The 17,554-nt window shown below is 31.3% G+C and overlaps 1 protein-coding gene across 1 annotated transcript; it reads left to right on the top strand.

The window, feature by feature from the left end:
• The first annotated feature begins 8,135 nt into the window (after positions 1–8,135).
• On the top strand, positions 8,136–17,513 carry LOC128157879 (uncharacterized). The gene is made up of 5 exons (XM_052820540.1): positions 8,136–8,230; positions 9,163–9,221; positions 14,436–14,753; positions 14,891–14,996; positions 16,948–17,513. The coding sequence occupies exons 3-5, from the start codon at positions 14,487–14,489 to the stop codon at positions 17,019–17,021; spliced, it is 447 nt and encodes a 148-aa protein (XP_052676500.1). The 5' UTR covers positions 8,136–8,230; positions 9,163–9,221; positions 14,436–14,486; the 3' UTR covers positions 17,022–17,513.
• Positions 17,514–17,554: the final 41 nt, after the last annotated feature.

The raw sequence follows: 17,554 nt of genomic DNA, 5'->3' as shown, positions 1-17,554 counted from the left end.
TTTTATTTTTTATTTTTTTCTAATAAACATAATAGGAAAAAACATATATCGATCATTGTGAAACTTGGTCAACAGGAAGAATGTCAAAAATATATTTTTCAGTAACATTTACCTCGAGCGGAAAGCAGACTTCAAAAATTCTTCCCATTAATTTCAGGAAATGGCCTAGAATATTTTATTTTCTGCAAACGCGCTGAATGCCATTGAAAATAGATTTATTTCAGTCTTAAAAATAAACAATTTGATTTACACATTGATATTTTGTGCTCCATTTGAATAAATGCGCAAATAGTTCAAGAAAATTTATTAGAGATGTTAACAAGTACTCGAGTACTCGACTATCGCTCGGTCACACCGATGATCGACTAACATTTTCTCAGTCAATTACTCTGTAAAACTGACATCTTTAAAATTTATCAATACACCAAATTTCCAAGCATGCGTTTTGCAATGACATATTCATTTGCAGACACTTTTCTAGAAGTTTTCCAACAAATCAAGGATTCTGCATACAATATTGACTGTTAAACAAAAAAAAAGGGAAAGTTCTTTAAATTGGGTGTTGTTGCAAATGGGCAAATATGTGCTTTTCGTTCACCTGTTCGAATTAACAAACTAGCTAAAGTGAACGACGAGCTTACAACACAGGTTAAAAAACTCTAAATCAAATCTTGGGATATGGACATCAGATGGAAATTCAAAATCATTTAGAGTTTTAAAAAACCCGATAAAACAAACAATCTTCATGAGTATCCATTTAAAAAGAAAAAAATACGTGTTAGTGAGAACATAACCGCTATTTTTAGTTCAAGGAAATAGTTTGTGATAATCGATACTGTGTTTAATGTCTTTTTGAAGATGGTGTATACCAGGGAATTTATCAAAGTATTTGGTAAGGTGATTTTATGATTTTTGTTTATTCCTAAAACAACTTCATGATGAATTTCACACTTTGCTGATCTTTAACACTAAGAATGTGGATTAGCGGTTATATTTTCTTTACTTCTAATCAGCTGAAGTTAGCACTGAAAGCTTTTTGAAATATAGACAGTTTTTGACTAATAATGATGGTTTTATCAAATCACATTATAATTTCAATTCAAGGCCTGCATTAAGACAGCTAGCATTGCAAGAACAATTTATAAAATTTACAGAAATTTCTCTGCAATGCTTTTCCAAAAGCCAACGTGGCCAAAAAAAACCGTATAACTATTAATATTTACACTTTACTTTCCGAGTCCCTTTTCCCATGCCAATATAAAGAATGAATTAGTTCGTATATATTTTGACCAGTTTTTAACTTACAAGCCATTAATTTAAAATAGAGAATGTAACAACATGTAGATGTTACAAGCGCATAAATTATCCGTGTACGGTTCGTGGTAGAATTCAAATCATTCCGAAAGAAAAGCAGTAAAGTTACAGTCATTTCATGTATATCTTTTACAATTTAATGCTATGCTATGGTAGGCGATTTTAATGATATGCTTTGAGATGTGTATGCTATGCTGTGAGATTTGTATGCTATGCTATGAGAAATTGAAATAAAGGGCTTAATGATATGGTATGCTATGCTATGCTATGGTATGCTATGAGATTTTAACAAAATCGCCTCCATACACAGAAGAGTTCCACCCATTTCGAATAAAATAATAAGAAGCCAAAGTTTACCAAAAATCTGTCATGTAATCATTTATTTTTTGCAAATAAAAACATTTAAAACCGAGTTAAAATAATGTTGTATGCTATGCTATGGTATGCTATCGTATGATATGACGAATGCGATTATATGAGATTGTATGCTATGGTATGAGATTCCAATGCTATGCTATGAGATTTCAATGCTATGCTATGAGATTTCAATGCTATGCTATGCTATGGTGTATGTTGTAAAAGATATGCTTTAACTGACTGTAAGCAGTAAAGTAAAAAGCAGTATAGTAAAATTAAGACATTCGGGAGAATAAAATTAGTAGTGCCTGTTTAGGAGGGTGACAGTTTAAATTGACAACCAGTAAACTATTGTCAACCGACGCAAAGCGTCTAGTAACATTTTAAAAATCACGTTTGGTTTTTAGATACGTTTTGATTTTATAAAGCATGTTTTACCTGTTGCAAATGTGTAAAGCTCTAAATAATATTTCAGTTCTGTAAACATTGAAATGTTAAGCTCTTTTTTCGACTAAATTTTACATTCTATTAATCAAAGTATTATGGTATTTAGAATGAAGCTCTTGTTCTATTTCAAACACAATAAAAAAAGTCGTGTCAATATATACCAGACAATACTGTAGTGTTATTCTCACGTTTATAAGCTTTCGACTCTTTGAAAGTGTAGATATTTGAAGTTGATTGATATCGTTTTAGGAAAAATAATGTATACATTTTTGAGGTCCCATTTGTGCCAAAACTGTTGCTGAGAAGTTTATGCACAAGCTTTTTTTGAAAATGTCACGTTTTGCGAAAACATTGTATGTATTCATTTTCTCTTGTGGATAGATACAGATAATTGCAGTCTGAGTATAAAATACGGCGAATTTTTCATACTTTTAAGAAAGCAAGAAACGTTACCTAAAAATCTAAAATGAACGTTAATATACCTTTGCCTACTAACAGTTAAATATTTGTATTTTATTATGTAGTTGTATATCAACATATATTTATTTTTTTTAAACCTTGTAATAAATTGTTTAATTGTAAGACTAATATATGCATGTATGTATGATCTTTGTTTTTAGAACACAAAAAATTTACAAATAGTTTTTTAATTTTTCATCTAGGTTTGGTTCTTGGTGTTACATTGCTTAAATCGAGCAATGGGACTGACCATTGCAACCATCCATGGAAACAAGATTTCAGTCTTCATGTCAATGACTCAGCTGAGTATGTATTTTGCAATCAAATGAATAACTTTGGTCAAAATGTTTTAGACCTTGCGCTTTTCACTCTCTTAAAAAATATCAATGCATCTAGTATGAAACTTTAATTACACGTTCAGAATTGCAATCAAAAGCATGTTCAAATAAAACCGGCTTTGTACCATTTACAGGAAACGTGTAGGAAACGTTTTAAGACACATAAATGTACTCTTATTCAGACTACAATTGCAATTAACTGTTATCAAACTTTGTGAACTTTCCAGTTTTGAATAGAGGAACGTGGAATTGCTAAAAATTATCAAAAAATTTACTAGTAAGATATATATATATATATATATATATATATATATATATATATATATATATATATATATATATATATATATATATATATATATATATATATCTTACTAGTAAATTTTTTGATAATTTTTAGCAATTCCACGTTCCTCTATTCAAAACTCTCTTATCGGTAAAAGTGTTAACATCTATAATTCATAGTTAATAGATTATATATATATATGACGTATATTGATATGATTTACTAAAAAGAAGATAAGATGATAACAAGGTTAACTGTCTTATTGTATGCAAAATATACATGTATAGGAACAAAGTTTCAATAGCCCATGGCCATTTCTTTTATTCAATAACTGGTCCAATAACTGTACATCCAATAATTACACTTCGTATTTGTATCTTAATAAAATAATTATTTTACACAATGGAAGCTATATCATAAGTTTATTTCTTACAGAGAATCCTTTAACAGTTTATCAAACATTTTAGAAGGGTTTTTGACGATAACAACTTCAGGTGAGAACACAAACCGTTTTAACAAAATTCTCTTTGAAATTAAATCATGAACATGCACCTAAATCACAGATAAATTCAAAGTAGATTTATATCCACGATTTCTCTTAAGGGCAAGTTAATGACATCATTGAGAATGATATAAAGACATGCGTGATGAGCTCAAACTGCAAGATATATACACTGCTGGATAAAAAGATTGAAAAATCATTGACCTTCTGTATTGTGGTGAATGGATTAGAAACCTGCTATATCTCCAACTGCACTTGCCAAAAGAATGATTGACAAAGCCGTGTTGTATCGAGCATAGTGCATAACACAAAGAATAAGGACAAGCAACGCTTAAGAAAGTGTACAATCATGCCTAGCAGGAGTAGCCACATTTTATCTACTCAACATCTTAGAACAGATTCAAAAACAGAAAATCTGACAAAATGTATAAATGCTAGTATACAATCTAATGACATCACGCAAACATGATCTCTCTCTCTCTCTTTATATATATATATATATATATATATATATATATATATATATATATATATATATATATATATATATATATATATATATAGCACTAAAAACAAGCACCACTCGTGTTATCGATAAGTTTCGGATCAACAGATACATGGTAATAAGATGAGGTATGAAAAGCAATTAAATAACAAACAACGCAAACAATAAAGTAAAATATTGTCAAACCCGTCCCTTCTTCAGGACAACAAAATCAAAACTACATATGAAAGGAGAAAAACATCAACAAAACCCAGCATTAAACTAAAATCTAAACGATATATAAAACACTGGATTTGAACGTGGTAACTACATCTTGGTATTAAAAATCATAAGCCCGAGAAAGAAAATCCCGTCGGACACGGACGGTCTGTGTAGGATTGCTGAAACATAACGAGAACGAAGAAAGTTGCTGATTTAAAGTTGCTGTCATTTAAATTGTACTTGTAGGATAATCCGTAGTGAAGGTTTGTAGGGGAGAAAGTCTGTGTAAATGATCAAATAAATATACACTAAAATTTAAACACTAATACGAGTTAAATAAAAAAAAATAGATAAAAAACAAATAAAAATATCATAATAAAGAGAAAACAAAACGAACCCCTTAAAAGTTAAACCGATTAAGGAACGAGCTAGTTAATTTAACTAATGTGAATGATAGTTTGTACATGGAGCAAAACGATGATGATGGTGATGATTTTACTAAGAAAAAAAATCAGGATGCTTTAGTTGATGGTCATTTTGGTGAAGTCATGTAATATGTCCATGCCGTCATGGCGGAATGACTTCAGTCTATGCATCTTTAACTTTTCATTGTTTTTTCTCTCCTCCCATTAGTGACCAGAAAGTTAAATGTTCCCCGACGGGTTCTTTAATTTTCTTAGTTTAGAACGATCATTATTCATGTGCCTGTGGAGGTGTCCCGTTTCCTACGTATTGTTTCTGACAATAGTTACAATTGATGAGGTATATACAGTTCTCAATACAAGAAATATTTGCAAAAAATTTGTTAGCCCGGCCAGTAATGGGGTTAGAAAAGTCGTCAGCTTTGTTTGCACGACAGACATCTGTGTCGGAACAAGTCTTAAAACCACCATTAGGTAGATGATTCTTTAGTTTGGCTCTTGTAACCATGTCTATAAAGTTTCTTGGATGCTTGAAATCTGCCATTGTTTTTTTTGGGGAAAATCTCAACCATTTTATCATTGCTGTAAAGGATTGGCAGGTTCTTTTTTAGAACTGCATTTAGACCCCTAAGGACAGGATGGTAGGTAGTGACAAATTGGACTTTGTTGTCTTCGTTTTCAGGTTGGTATTTCAAAAGGTATAATCGATCCTCTTTAGCTAAATCATCAATTGCATTTTGTACAAAGTGCAACCTGTATCCAATTGCACATAAGTTGGATTTTAGGAGTTTACTTTGCTTCGTGTATAGTTCTTGTGTTAAACAAATACGTTTGACTCTGGTGGCTAGGCTTTTTGGTATACCTCTAAACGTATGAGATTTGTGGCAGCTAGACGTAATTACATATAGGTGGAAATCTGTAGGTTTCGTATAAAGATTGAAATCGAGTTTACCATCAACTAAAGAAGTGTCAAGAAACGTGTTGTTGAATGAGGAAATTTCAGTTGTAAATTTGATAGAATGATGAAAAAATTGACAAAGGTAATAAAATCATCAAGGTTGTTTCTGTTCTCAACCCACTTCATTTCGATGTCGTCTCATGAACTGCAACAAACTAAAGTTTGAAAGGTAACCATTTTTGTAGGTTGTGCATTATATTACCCATGAATATAGTAGCATTAGATGGAGCCATTTTGGTGCCCTTAAGATGTTCCCAGACGGGTTCTTTAATTTTCTTAGTTTAGAACGATCAATATTCATGTGCCTGTGGGAGTCTCCCGTTCCCTACGTATTGTTTCTGACAATAGTTACAATTAATGAGGTAAAACAGTTCTCAATACAAGAACTATTTGCAAAAATTTTGTTAGCCCGGCCAGTAATGGGGCTAGAAAAGTCGTCAGCTTTGTTTGCACGACAGACATCTGGTGTCGGAACAAGTCTTAAAACCACCATTAGGTAGATGATTCTTTAGTTTGGCTTTTGCTCCATGTCCATAAGGTTTCTTGGACGCTTGAAAACTGCCATTGTTTGGGTTTTTTTGCGTGCACACAAAATTCAATGACGACCCCGTGCTCTAAGGTGTCCATTTACGTTAACGTTTTTGACTCCTTTTGTTAGCGTTGGTCGTCCATATTAGGCGATAAAACGGTCAGAAATTCTTCAATTTAATTGAAATTTTCACAAATGACCTTCATTACTTATTGTGATCACTTACGAAATATCGTTTATTTTTATGTGCTTAAACTGTACATTTTCTTAATAAGGAAACATGCGTACAAAATATTAATCAATTAAATTCTGAATTACTCCGCCGTTAAGCAAATCTTATCAAAATAATTAATCTGTATATTTTTTCTGGTGCATTTAAAATAATTAATTCTTTACATATTTTTTAGACATTACGTCAATATTAAAGATGAAAAGTTTAGCTGGTATCATGCAAATAGTTCGCTCACAATCGAACTTGTTCGCGAACTTTTCCAACAACCCTCGTATATGTTAGAGTCTGCAGTTTATATAACCATCTTTCTTTAAGTTTAATTATTCATTAGCGGTTAATTTGCGTCATTTTTTGAAGTTGAGAACGATATTGACGTCATAATAGTACGTAATAATGGTTATTCCCTTCTTGGTGTCTCGTGTTATTAGAACATTCGAGAACTGTGTAGAACATTGACGTATAAATTTATCAACTTTTAAATAAATTCAATTATTATCTGCATACAATAAATCATCGATTGCCTTATCTCATAACGGTAAGAACAGACTCGAGAACTGATAATTAAATTCTGACGCGAACATCGGTCATTTTATGCATCTCAAGGAAATCATTTTAAAGGCAGATCTTCAGTTGATAGGTAGAAGACATTTTATTTTAATAATTTAATCTGTTTTATTTTTTTTTATTTTTCAAATGTTAAATTTTTGTTTATATTTTAGATGCTATCATTCGTTTTAATTAATGCTATCTTTTAATGACAGCAGGTTCATTGGATTTAATTGGAAGCATTTTGACTTAAAAGGTAAGCGGTATTTTCAGTTACAATGCAATGCGTTTAATAGTGTTTTCCATGCCTATAAGATCAAACATGGATTTCCTTCCAAATACAAAAAACTTATTACATTATAATTTCAGTTCAGTAAAAATGAGGCAAAATATTAATACCTCTGTAAACAGTGAAATGTTACGCTCTTTTTTCGACTAAATTTTACATTCCATTAATCAAATTATTATGGTATTTAGAATGAAGCTCTTGTCCTATTTCAAACACAACAAAAGTCAGTTCAATATATACCAGACAATACTGTAGTGTTATTCTCACATTTATAAGCTCTTTGAAAGTGTTGATATTTGAAGTTGATTGATATTGTTTTAAGAAAAAAAATTGTATACATTTTTGAGATCCCATTTGTGCCAAAACTTTTGCTGAGAAGTTAATGCACAAGCGTTTTTTTTTTTGAAAATGTCACGTTTTGCGAAAACATTGCATGTATTCATTTTCTCTTGTGGATAGATACAGATAATTGCAGTCTGAGTATAAAATACGGCGAATTTTTCATACTTTTAAGAAAGCAAGAAACGTTACCTAAATATCTAAAATAAACGTTAAAATACCTTTGCCTACTAACAGTTAAATATTTGTATTTTATTATGTAGTTGTATATCAACATATATTTATTTTTTAAACTTTGTCATAAATTGTTTAATTGTAAGACTAATATATGCATGTATGTATGATCTTTGTTTTTAGAACACACTAAACTTACAAATAGTTTTTTGATTTTTCATCTAGGTTTCATTGGTTCTTGGTGTTACGTTGCTTAAATCGGGCAATGGGACTGAACATTACGACCATCCTTGGAAACAGAATTTCAGTCTTCATATCAATGACTCAACAGAGTTTTAATCAAATGACTAACTTTGGTCAAAAGGTTTTAGACCTTGCGCTTTTCACTCTCTTAAAAAATATCAATGCATCTAGTATGAAACTTTAATTACACGTTCAGATTTGCAATCAAAAGCATGTTCAAATAAAACCGGCTTTGTACCATTTACAGAAAACGTGTAGGAAACGTTTTAAGACACATAAATGTACTCTTATTCAGACTACAATTAACTGTTATCAAACTTTGTGAACTTTCCAGTTTTGAATAGAGGAACGTGGAATTGCTAAAAATTATCAAAATATTTACTAGTAAGATATATATATATATATATATATATATATATATATATATATATATATATATATATATATATATATATATATATATATAAATCCATATATATATTTATAAATCCATATATATATATATTATCTATGAGCTATGAATTATAGATGTTACATTTTTTACCGATAAGAGAGATTACATTATAAGATTAAAATGTAAATAACAATAAAAATATAATGTTAGTTGAATATTTAGCCGACAGAGGTTTTTTTTACAGTATGATATACCAAACACTTAATTCAAACTAGATGATACCCTGCGCAAGCGCGGGAATCAACACTTGAACTATTATCATCTAACCAACAAATGTTCAGTGGTTTGTAATAAATTTGCGAAATTAGGAACTCTTACACTACAGCGGTTGGTACTTAGATTGTACAAGTATATTGATATGAATTACTAAAAAGAAGATAAGATGGTAACAAAGTTAACTGTCTTATTGTATGCAGAACATACATGTATTGGAAAAAAGTTTCAATAGTCCATGGCCATTTCTTTTATTCAATAACTGTAGATCCAATGATTACACTTCGTATTTGTATCTTAATAAAATAATTATTTTACACAATGGAAGCTATATCATAAGTTTATCTCTTACAGAGAATCCTTTAACAGTTTTTCTAACATCTTAGAAAGGTTTTTGACGATAACAACTTCAGGTGAGAACACAAACCGTTTTTAAAAAGAATTCTCTTTGAAATTAAATCATGAACATGCACCTAATTTACAGATAAATTCAAAGTAGATTTATATCCACGATTTCACTGAAAAGCAAGATAATGACATCATAGAGAAAGATATAAAGGCATGCGTGATGAGCTCAAATTGCAAGATATATACACAACTGGACAAAAAGATTGAAAAATCATTGACTTTCTGTATTGTGGTGAATGGATCAGAAACCTGCTATGTCTCCAACTGCACCTGCCAAAAGATGGATCGACAAAGCCGAGCTGTATCGAGCCGAGTGCATGACACGAAAAATAAGGACAAGTTAGGCTCAAGAAAGGATTTTGAGTGTACAATCATGCCTAGCAGGAGTATCAAGTTCTTATTTACCCATCATTTTAGAACAGATTCAGAAACAGAAAATCTGCCAAAAAGGGTAAATGCTAGTATGCTGACAACAGATGAGAAAAACATATTCATTGGAGATGTTCCGTTGAGAGGTTGTGCGTTTCTATATAATTCTCTGGAGTTTCTCAAATGTATTCCAAAAAAGACTACAATATTATATACTTTTAGTTGTGCCCACTTGGCTAAATGCAATGACATATTTCATTGGAGTTGGTGTTGGCACTTTATTTGGAGGGTTTTTTTTTTTTTTTTTTTTCTTTTATTGCATTTAGAGGGTTGGTAGTACTTTTGACCTAGTTCAAAAACAATAAATAGATTTGCCTCTTCTTTGTAAATATAACGAATACCGTGAAATTAGTCAATGGAAACCTATATATAAATACAGATAATATTTATTATCTATTACAGTTGTGCCAATCGAAAGCATTTTACAATTGAAAAATATTTGTCATATCATAGTTTAAATACAGTAATGTTTCATTTAATTCTTTGAAAATTATGATGAAAGTTTTATATATATATATATATATATATATATATATATATATATATATATATATATATATATATATATATATATATATATATATATATATAAGAAGCACTAGCAAACCAACAACACTCGTTATCTAAAGTGTCGGATCAAAAGATACAAGGTTATAAGATGAGATATAAAAAAGCACTAAAAATAACCAACGACACGAACAATAAAGTAAAATATTGTCAAATTTTCGGGACAACCCGTCCCTTCTTCAGGACAACAAAATAAAAACTACATAAGAAAGAAGAAAAACATCTACAAAACTAGCACTAAACTAAACTAAATAATATATAAAAACTAGATAATGTTTAAACACCGGATCAAAACGTGCCAGCTACATCTTTATATTTAAGAATTCTAGCCCGAGAAAGAAAAATCCCGTCCGACGCAGCGGACGGTCTGTGAAGAAGTGCTGAAAGATAACGCGAACGAATTAACTTGCTAATTGGGGGTTGCTGTTAATTAAGTTGTACTAGTAAAATAATTCGTAGTGAAAGTTTGTAGGGAAGATTGGCCCTGTAAAAGACCACATAAATAATCATGAATTTAAGAACTAATGGAAGTGACATAAAGCAAAAGAACAAAACCGATTAAGGAAATAGCTAATAATTTGAATAAATAACATGATTAATAGTTTGTACATGGACCGAAAAAGATGAAGATGGTGATATTGCTACGAAAACAAATCAGTACTTAGTTGATGTTCATTTTGGTGAAGTCACTTAATTTGTTAATGCCGTCAGGGCGGAATGACTTCAGTCTATGCATCCAAAATTTTTCTTTGTTTTTTCTCTCCGCATCTGATGGTTTTGTTCTTTTGCTTTATGTCACTTCCATTAGTTCTTAAATTCATGATTATTTATGTGGTCTTTTACAGGGCCAATCTTCCCTACAAACTTTCACTACGAATTATTTTACTAGTACAACTTAATTAACAGCAACCCCCAATTAGCAAGTTAATTCGTTCGCGTTATCTTTCAGCACTTCTTCACAGACCGTCCGCTGCGTCGGACGGGATTTTTCTTTCTCGGGCTAGAATTCTTAAATATAAAGATGTAGCTGGCACGTTTTGATCCGGTGTTTAAACATTATCTAGTTTTTATATATTATTTAGTTTAGTTTAGTGCTAGTTTTGTAGATGTTTTTCTTCTTTCTTATGTAGTTTTTATTTTGTTGTCCTGAAGAAGGGACGGGTTGTCCCGAAAATTTGACAATATTTTACTTTATTGTTCGTGTCGTTGGTTATTTTTAGTGCTTTTATATATATATATATATATATATATATATATATATATATATATATATATATATATATATATATATATATATATATATATATCAGATTTTAAATAGTTTATAAAGTAATTTCATTGTCTTTATTCTGATGAAGAGATTATAGACCTAAAAGCTGACATAAACTTAAAAATGTCCTATCATTTCCCTTTTGTGATTTACAACTGTTAACGGTTTTACAACACTCCCCTTAATGAGACCGAGGACGCTATTTAAACGTTACTGCATATTGATTTGTTATTCACCCGAGCACGTTTCACAAATATAATTGTATCGGAAGGAAAGATTTGCAGAAACGCGAATTCATGTAAGAAAATATGAAAATCACTTCACTGCTAAAGAAATATCGGAAGAAAGAAGAAAAACAGACTGAAATATATGCACACATGTATCGAAATTATTCGATCATTTCAGAACGTGTCCAAAAGCTGTGATATCATATCATCGCAAAAACAAATCATACACTGTAGTATAGGTAGATTATGCAGTAAGCTGAAGTTTAGAAAATCTGTGTTTTTTTTGGTAGAGGGACAAAAACGACAATACTTTGTTACTTTCTTGGGTTTACGTACCATTGGATGCGGTTCGGCCGGAGAGCCGAGGAATACAATTCGATGCCGACGTTGTGCATTCTGTACAAACGATACGCGTGTTCAATGTGCACGCGAAGTAAAGCAGTCCGTGCAAGATATGATTATATAATACGGATACCTCAAAATGGTATTTTTTAAAAAAGTATTTACCCTCTTTAATAATCATGTTTTAAGGTTTAGCTTCTTTTATTTCTTTTTTACGTATTGCTACATGAAAAACGTGTAGCTCATTCATTTAAAAGTTCATGCAACCTGACTGCCTCAACCGTAAAGCAAACGTTGGTAACTGTCTCGACCGGTATTTATACCCAAGCAGACGTTGAAGAGCGGTTGCAATCAATATGGCGACCAAATGCTTTTATGAGTTAATGTCAGTTTTAGGGTTAAGTGAGCGAAAAAAATTATGATATAACAAATAATAATGAAAACCAACATATTGTTTTTTTTAAGAACTTTGATTGTTGTGTTTTTTTCACTAAAACGTAGGTCAATCACTGTCATTGTAAATCATGATAAGCCATTAATTTTTGTTCATTCTAAATTTAACATTAAAAAAACCTTAAAGTTTAACACTATGATTGAGAGTTTCTAGTTTGTAAAATATCACTTTAATATAAAATCTCTTTGAAGAACAAAATAAATCTTAAACTACTTATATTCACCATATTCTGCTAGAAAAAAATTTATGTGAGATCAATAACCAAATTTTTCAGATAAAATCAATATTAACTTAGCAATAATGTGATAATTAACAGAAAAAAAATGTGTTTTTATTATTATAGTGCTGTCAAAATTTTGCACAGTCGAAAAATATCAATAAGGTTATACAGTCATTTCATGCATATCTTTTACAATTTAATGCCATGCTATGGTATGCGATTTTTATAATATGCTATGAGATTTGTATGATATGCTATGAGATTCGTATGCTATGCTATGAGAAATTAAAATGAAGGGTTTGATGATATAGTATGCTAGGCTATGCTATGGTATTCTATGAGATTTGAACAAGAAGGCCCCCATACACATTAGAGTTCCACACATTTCGAAGTAAAATAATAAGCCAAAGTTTACCACAAATCTATCATGTAAACATTTATTTTTTTCAAATAAAAACATTTAAAACTGAGTTAAAATAATGTTGTATGGTATGCTATGGTATGATATGACGAATGCGATTCTATGAGATTGTATGTTATGGTATGAGATTCTTATGCTATGCTATGACATTTCCTTGCTATGCTATGATATTTCTATGTTATGCTATGCTATGGTGTATGTTGTAAAAGATATGCTTGAACCGACTGTATCTATATCATTTCATTTTATAGATTCTACATATACGTATCATTAAAACATTTACTCATGAAATTGAACATAAAAAACATCGGACAATTGGACAATTCAAATCCCGATTTAACAACATCCTTAAAAAAACACCGCGTAGATAGCGGGGGAAATAATAGGCTAGCGCAAATGTAAAATTGAAGATAAAGTATTGTTGTGTGCAAAGTGCAAACATTTTAGCAAGGCCAAGTGTAGAAGCGTATAAAAAGATCAAGATATAAAAAACATATTTAAAAATGGTAATTTTTCAAAATGTATGTTCTTTTTCTTGGTCTCAAAACGACTTCAGTTTAAATTACAGCAAACAACATATACTGTATGCAGGATTATTTTCGTCCCATGTTTTTTTTTCGCCATTATATGCTTGCAAACGGTTTCGGCCCGTGCTGAATTTGCCCAGACACAGATATATAAAAGCGATAATTTGAGACATTCAATTCGCCCCGTCTAAAGTTCGGAAACTGACTACGACGGCAAAAATGGCGAAAATAAAACGGGGGCGTACATTTTCCTGTATACAGTTTATTTTTATACATGATATTAGTAATAATTTAAATAAGAGTCAAATTTCTAATTTCAGAAAATATTCATGTTTTGGCTCAAATAAAAAGGAAAACGTGGATAAAACTTTAAATGACGATATATATTTTAATGAAATCACCGAATACTCAGAAATACCAGAGTATACGAAAAGAGTTGATTTAGAGGTACACCTGTTTTTAATAAAAACAATTCTATTTAAATTTTTTAACATGGCTGCTCTTAGCCATATTTGTGGTAAGAGTTAGTGACTTTTAATCAATTCTGTATGCATTTTAATATAAAAAAAAATACAGTAAAACACGCTTATAACGAAGTCCCAGGGACGGCCAATTTAACTTCGTTATAAGCGTAATTCGTTATATCCGTCAAGTTTACAAAATAAAATAGAGACTTGGGGAATCAAATTCACTTCGCTGTAAGCGTCAATTCATTATAAGCGTGTTTGCTATAACTGTGTTTTACTGTAACTTTATTTACAGGAAAAAGAAAAATTATTAGATGATCCAGACCTTCATGAAGATCAAAACAACATGACGAATGTGAAATATCACAAATGTATTCCAATGTTCAATAAAGATAGTAAAAATGAGTCTGACTTTGAAAGGAAACATATGGATGTGAAGGAACATGCAAAAGGGAGCGTAAAGCGCATGGAGCATCCTTTGGATACATTCTCTAAAAACCCGAACATTGACACAGACGACAAAAAACCCAAAGGTCAGACTGTTGTAACAGTGGTTTTGTACCAAACACCCACTGAACCTTACTTCCTGTTTAGTACAACCAGGGATACAAAGGTTAGCAATAACCTAAAGCTAATATCTAGTGTTACATACTGTTACAGCATTAAAGTTAGTTTCACATTCTTAAAATATATCATTTCAGTAAAAAAACACTTAATTTTGGATATTAACTGCATTTTTTTTAATTTCAGGACTCACAACCTGATTCCATTGGATGTGCGCACCATGATAAAAACCAACGTGCCAACAGTAAAACTTTACCTATAACACCAGAAGACGTTAACTATAAAAATACAGGTTAGGCATATTTATTAATATTTGAAATCACCAATTATATTGGTAATGTTGACAAAATTAAGATTATTATCAACTACGCGGGCATGTTAAGGGTTCCCGATGATTTTTACAGCGATATGTAGAAAGTCATTTGTCTGTACTTCATACGATATGACGTCATAATTGACTTTGACGTCACGATCTGCATTCCTGTCGATAGTTCTCAGGGAATGTATCTTAACGCTAAAAGTGAATTATATCAAACCAGTATAATACCGCATGTTTCCTTTACGTAGATGCTGCCGTTAATGCTAGACGTACAGAATTCATTTATATTAAAAACCAGTATCAAATAATCGGCAGTTTTAAAGCTTCGTTTTAAGTAAAATACTATTCATAAAACTAGTGGTTTGGAGACTCTCCCTGCTACGTGTAAACAACTGAACGAAGAAATTTTAATACATGTAAAACCAGCTTGGCGCAGGTGAAAGATGAACACTTTTTTAGAACATTTTACGTTAATTTGGTAGAGAATATAAGTACCAATGTGAATCGTGCTTGGGAAACCTTCGGATTTACCCCATGTTTTGTAAATCGCTTTTGATTAGTAAAAATGTGCATTATTTTGATGATTTGTGGATTGTTTCAACAATATCTTCCATAAACGAAATATCTATTTCTTTCCCAAGAAGCAAGAACTTCAAAGTATATGACTTAACAAAGGATTTTTCTTAAAGATATGTATGATTTAATGTCATTAAAGCTGACATGAATTCATAAATACGCGTTATTTCCCTTCTATCTCCGACTATCGCCATATTAGTTGTCGATTTCTATTGTTCTGCTCATCGCTACACACCCTCTATATAAGGCTGAGAGCCCTCGTCATGCTTCACCGCATTCAGGAATTTCATACACCCGAACACGTTACCTTGGACGAAAAGACTTGGTAAAAACGCGTTTTGAACAATAATAATTTGACAATCACTTCACTGGCAAGATATATCAAATAAACGACGAATCAAGATAGACTGAAATCCAGGCGCAGATACTTCAAAAATTCCTCGATAATTGTAGACCGTTTTCCTGCGTTTGTATTAACATCGCACATGCGCAAACCACACACTGTGGCAGATCGAACAATGTCAATTATCCCATGGATTTTAGAAACGGTACGTTTTTGTAGGAACGGATGGAAACGTTGTTACTTTCTTGGATTTACTATCATTTAGCTACTGTGTTGGATGTAGTGTACCCGGGTTTTTTAAGAAGATGCAGACGTTATGCACTCTGTATGAACGACACACGTGTTCGATGTGCATGCGAAGTAAGGCAGCACTGTCTGTGCAAAACAATACGGATACCTTGGACATCCTTTCAAAGAATACATATATTTTGTATTTCATTGATTGTTGTTTTCTTTATCCTTTATTACCACATTTTACTACAATGTGTAGTTGATGCATTTAGAAGTCCGTGCAACGTGAATGCCTCGATCAGAAAGCAACCGACCGTAACTTTCTCAACCGGTATATATACCCCAGTGGCAGTAGAGGAGCAATCGAAACTAATATGGCGACCAAATGCTTTTATGACTTCATGTCAGGTTTAATCACCTGCGCCGATGCGATTTAAATAGATAGTTTGCAATATCAGGATTCGCCCGTCACGTGATTACAAAATACATATGACGTCACAAAAATGCATCAAATATAATGTTTAACATCGGTGTCAATAAATGTATTAGAGATCTGAAGATATGCTCCCGATCAAAGTATTTTTGCGATGATTCAAATAATATCGTTTTTCAACCGTATTTTAGCATCGGACGGCCTGAACATTGCTGCGTATAAAAATCAGCAGGTTTATAAAAATTACAGGAACTTCGAAGCATGATTCTCACTAGAAATGCTTTTTTGTTTTTGGTAGAAAATGGCATTGATTCATACTTAAGAAAATATTATGTTTACAGATGAGTCAACATATCAGGAAGGAAAAGAACAACCCACTGAGAACAAGTATTTCATACTGAAAGAATGTTCCTGAACTAAACAGGAAGTTCTGATATGATCAACCAGGATGTACTGACGAAAATCCAAATTTCTCAGTGGTTCTTATGTTTTTAAATATCATGATTACTACCAACTGTAGAGGAAATTTACAGAACGCATTAGTAGTCTCTTAAAATGCTAATAAAGATAAAATATAGATTGAAAGTGTACGGAAAGCGTATGAATAAACAGCTTAGTTGCATTGAATGATACGATGTAAATTATGAAAAATATAAAAAACTTATCTTATATTGTATAATCCCCATTGAATTTAATGCTACGGAATATACAAAAAAATTATTAATCATTTGTTATAAGTAAACCTGTTCTGCACCAACCTTTACTCTCTTAATATTCAACACTCATATCTATTAAAGCTATTTGAATATATTCCCTGAAAAATATCATCACATAACGTAACACGCTTTTATACGTTTACAAATAAAACAATGGGTACACGGATTCAACTATCAAGGAAATTATCAGACAAAAATTGAGGGGGGGGGGGGGGTCCGAGGGATATCTTTA

Source organism: Crassostrea angulata, chromosome 8 (assembly GCF_025612915.1).
Source record: "Crassostrea angulata isolate pt1a10 chromosome 8, ASM2561291v2, whole genome shotgun sequence".
NCBI classification, from domain to species: domain Eukaryota; kingdom Metazoa; phylum Mollusca; class Bivalvia; order Ostreida; family Ostreidae; genus Magallana; species Magallana angulata.
Note: the sequence above shows the minus strand (reverse complement) of the source record. Positions and strands in the feature narration are given on the sequence as shown.